This window comes from Talpa europaea (assembly GCF_964194135.1).
Source record: "Talpa europaea genome assembly, chromosome: 12".
NCBI classification, from domain to species: domain Eukaryota; kingdom Metazoa; phylum Chordata; class Mammalia; order Eulipotyphla; family Talpidae; genus Talpa; species Talpa europaea.
In genome coordinates this window covers 44512541-44517184 of record NC_140079.1, presented here as the reverse complement: position 1 = coordinate 44517184, position 4644 = coordinate 44512541, and the positions used below count along the sequence as shown (strand labels likewise).

At 37.4% G+C, this 4644-nt stretch overlaps 1 protein-coding gene across 1 annotated transcript; it reads left to right on the top strand.

The window, feature by feature from the left end:
- Positions 1–1041: 1041 nt before the first annotated feature.
- LOC311181545 (olfactory receptor 7A10-like) lies at positions 1042–1980 on the top strand (the record flags this gene model as incomplete). Its single annotated transcript, XM_084249996.1, has 1 exon — positions 1042–1980. One exon carries the CDS (start codon positions 1042–1044, stop codon positions 1978–1980), a length of 939 nt encoding a protein of 312 aa, XP_084106122.1.
- Between the last annotated feature and the right edge of the window lie 2664 nt (positions 1981–4644).

Here is a 4644-nt window from a genome sequence, read left to right as displayed (position 1 = left end):
GGATGCCCCAAACATCTTACAATGCACAGGACAGACTTCACCACAGAAATACCTGCCCAAATGTCACTTGTGCTGACACAGAAACATGACCCATTTTCTCTTGGGTGTGCAATATGTAAGATATTTATCATAAGAAAATCATAAAAATATCACCATGTCTTACTTGGGCAGAGTTTTTTATTCTTTCATCATTTTTGTAGGGTATCAAGGAAATATAATCAGGGTTGAGAAGGCCACAGAGCTGAGCATCTGAGGGACCATCTAGCTTATTCAATTTTTCCCTCTTTATTCACTTTGTTTCCCTTCTTTATTCTCCTCCTCCTCTTGCTTCTCCTTCCCCCACTCAGAAGTATGTCTTTTTGTGTTATTGATATTTTCTTTTGCTGTGCAGATGACTTCACATCTTTCAAGTTGAATATATGAAGCAAGCATCATCTTCAGCACCTGTTCACTTGCTGTTCTCTTTGCTGGGCACACATGACATCACATAACCTTGAGCCCCTCTCCCCTCTCTCACCTGAGGTCTTTGTTCAAATGTGGCATGTCCACAGGAATCCAGGTCTTATCCAAATACCCAAGAAAAATTATATCCCCACTCACTCTCTATTTTATAATTGGTTTCTTTTTCTTGGTCCCAAAATTCACAATATAAAATGTTATATATAATTTTTATTCTTTACTGATGTATTCTTTCTCCACCATTGAATTGGAATTTTGTATTACCATGCTTTAAGTTATCATCTAGAAAGTGTGCAAACCACAGTCAGCATTCCATTTATTAATATATTCCTTAAATAAAATAATTTATTATCAAAACTGTCTAAAACATGATCCTACAGGTGAAAAAGAAAAAATGACCGGGGCAAAAATTCTATATCAGATGTGTCACAGAGGATGCCCTAAAGGAAATCATAAAGAGGATATTATAATTAACTTCTTACAAAAATATAAATGGAGACAATTCAAGTAAATAGGTTAGTGATAGAAGTTTTTGAAAATAAGTCTTGTTATTTCTCTTTTTCTGGACGTCACCTGCACTACATGAAACCAGTCAATGATACACAAATTTCAGAATTTCTTCTCCTGAGTTTTTCAGAGGAAGCAGAACAGCAATCCCTCTTATTAGGACTATTCCTCACCATGTATCTGATCACTGTGCTTGGAAACCTGCTCATCATCCTGGCCGTCAGCTCTGACTCCCATCTCCAGACGCCCATGTACTTCTTCCTCTCCAACCTGTCCTTTGCTGACATCTGTTTCACCTCGACCACCATCCCAAAGATGTTGGTTAACATCCAGACACACAGCAAAGTCATTACCTATAAAGGTTGCATCACCCAGGTGTATTTTTCCATACTCTTTGCAGGATTGGACAACTTTCTCCTGATTGTGATGGCCTATGACCGCTATGTGGCCATCTGTCACCCCTTGCACTACATGGTTATCATGAACCCTCAGCTGTGTGGACTGCTGGTCCTGATGATCTGGATCATCAGTGCTGTGTATTCCTTAATACAAAGCTTAATGCTGTTACAGCTGTCCTTCTGCACAAATGTGGAAATCCCACACTTTTTCTGTGAACTCAACCAGGTTGTCAAACTGGCCTGTTCTGACACATTTCTCAACGATATGGTAATGTATTTTGAGACTATCCTACTCTGTGGTGGTTCCCTTTTTGTTATCTTTTACTCTTACTGTAAGATAGTTTCTTCCATCCGCAGAATCGCTTCAGCTCAGGGCAAGTATAAAGCATTTTCCACATGTGCATCTCACCTCTCAGTTGTCTCTTTATTTTACTGCACAGCCCTGGGAGTGTACCTTAGTTCTGCTGTTCCCCACAGCTCTCGCTTAAGTGCAATAGCCTCGGTGATATATACTGTGGTCACACCCATGCTGAACCCCTTCATCTACAGCCTGAGGAACAAAGAAATAAAAAGTGCCCTGACAACATTCATTTTAAAGACATATACAAAAAGATAATTATCCCAGGGCTGAAGAAGCACCCATAATTTTAAACTTTGGAGACTAATTGTCAGAAATTGGACTTTATTGATCAAACTAGGAAGGAGAACTTGCTCTTTTTTTCACATCGTGGAATTTCCTCTTGGACCTCAATTTCTCTATTTTGTTTACATAACTCACTTTATTATATTTTCAGCTCTTTTTGATGTTCAACAGATTTTCCCTTTGTGGTTTTCCTACTTCATGAAATTTATTCCAATCTTAACAAGAAAAAATTAGATATTCCCCTCACATAATATGACAACATGGATTTCTTATAATGGTTTCTTCCAATGTCTTATAACATACCAAATATTTTATTTTGTTTGTTGTAGTTTAAGGTCATCAAATTCTGCTATTCCTTAGGCTAACAAACTATACTTGATGACCAAGGATGCTTATATAATTTTATAACAGAGGAAGTACGATAACAAAGCTTTTCATCTTTTTTTTATTTTTTTAAAGATTTATTTATTAATACAAACACTGGGTACAGTCCGAAGGGTGGGAGTGTGAGAGAATTTATCAGAGCCAGAGTAGGGAACAGAACAGGTAGACAAATGAAGTACACTGCTGAGGGGAGCAGCAGGCGTGGAAGGAGAGGTCTGTCGCACCATGTGGGAACCTCGCCGGTGGCCGGGCATCGAACTGGCACTGCAGAGGTTGCGGGCAGCTTCACAGCCCAGCGCTCAACTGCTGCGCCACCAGGGGAGGCCCAGCTTTTCATCTTTTTGCCATCCTTTTGTGTTCACTACATTAACCACCCTCCTGACAAAAAGGACACTTAACAGATAGTGGGCTCCATAGCTCCCTAGGTTTTATTCCCCTCTTAGGATCCTGTTCTTCATATCTGTCTACATTAAACATCCCTTAGTCCAAGCCAACATGATTATCACACATATTAGTCTTTGCTGAAGACATATTTTAATAAATATGTTGACCTAATTAATATGACCTTAAGATCAAAATAATCTTCAATATCATGAAACAAATTTTAATCATCTAGTAAAATACAATGAATGCATTGTGTTCCCATTTCATGTGGTACACCTACTTCTTCAAATATGGAGAATTCATGTCTGTAAGTTGAAAAAAAGTGATAGGAATTGAAAAAAAAATGGTACTGATTTATTGGCATGTGTCTGGTTGAAACCTTCCAATGCTGCGAAACCTAGGACTGCTTTTCTAGCTCTTAAAGGAAACAATTCCCCTTCTTATTTTTTATAAAGAAAATGATAGTGAGTTAATTCTATAATATTATCATATTTATATATCTTCATTATACACAGAACTTTATCATCTTTTGTGATGAAAGCATGACTGTGAGAGAACTTCAATTTCTCTCCGGGAATGCAATAAGGGTCACTGTTTTCCTATAAAAAGACCACCTCTTCTAGTTACCTGGAAATTAGCTGTGTAGAATTTTTAAATACAGTTGTCTGATACTAATATAACCACAAATGCCAAGAAAAAATACAAACCAGTGAAGATTATTATAATTTTCTAAAACTCTATTCACTGTGACTGTAGTTAACATCTAGCTGCTACTGCCAGGACTTCCTACATGCAAGTGAGTTAATATCAGGCCCTGAGGACCAGGAGCTACTGTGATTCACTAGGCTCTGCAGGGCTCCACAGGCAGCTTGAGTGTCTAGATTGTGCTTGTGAGGCTTGTCCAGGGTGATGCCTGTGCCAGGGTCTCTCCCAGGAATATATGCTAAATTCACCATATTTATGTATCTACGCTCATCTTTTATTTTTTTTCAAAATATAATACATCTTTTTGTTATTTTTTATTATTTTTTAAATTTTTTACATCATTATTCATTTATTTTTGCAGCAAGAAATAGTATTGAATGTGAATTTCTTTATTTCTGTGATTCCTATTTTACATGTGATATTTCCCTTTGTTCTCAAGTAAAAGCAATGGCTCTTACCACTGTTTACTTTTAATCAGTGACCTGTGCTGTGAATATTATTCTGATGCAGGAATCTTAAAACATTTTCCTTTTAAGTATTTATTATTACACTGCATAATATGTTGCACATATTTACAATGTGCTTTTTGATGACTAGAAAGAACCATAGAAAGCTATAGCACTTGTTATACGTTCCCATTTGTGTCCAATTCAAGAAGTGTGTGGTAAGATTTAATGGAATTTTGTGAACTCTTAGAAATGAACTCTCCCACAATCTCAACTTCCTTATTTCTGAAGGTAACGTGGGATAAGAAATACCACTTCAGATCAATGTTGCCGGCAATAAATGATATGTGTGGACATATTTTTTTGAATAAAATTTTTATAGTTAAAGTTTGTGTGTATGTATTTGTGTATTTATTAGTAAAAGTTTTGTTTTAATTAAACACACATATTGATGTACACAACAAACTCAAATTTCCTCTCAATTTGACAGAGGTTAGAAAAAAATAATGAATGTTTGAACTAACATGTAATTAAAAGAATATAGAATTCAGGGCTTCCCTGTTGGTGCAGGCAGTAGAGTGCTGCACTGTGGAGCTGTCCACAGCCTCTGCAGCATGGGTTTGATCCTGGCCAGCCGGGGAGAAACTCAGATGGTGCAGCGGACCTCTCCTGCCTCACCCGCTGCTCCCCTCAGCAGGGTATTTTGTCAGTCTACCTG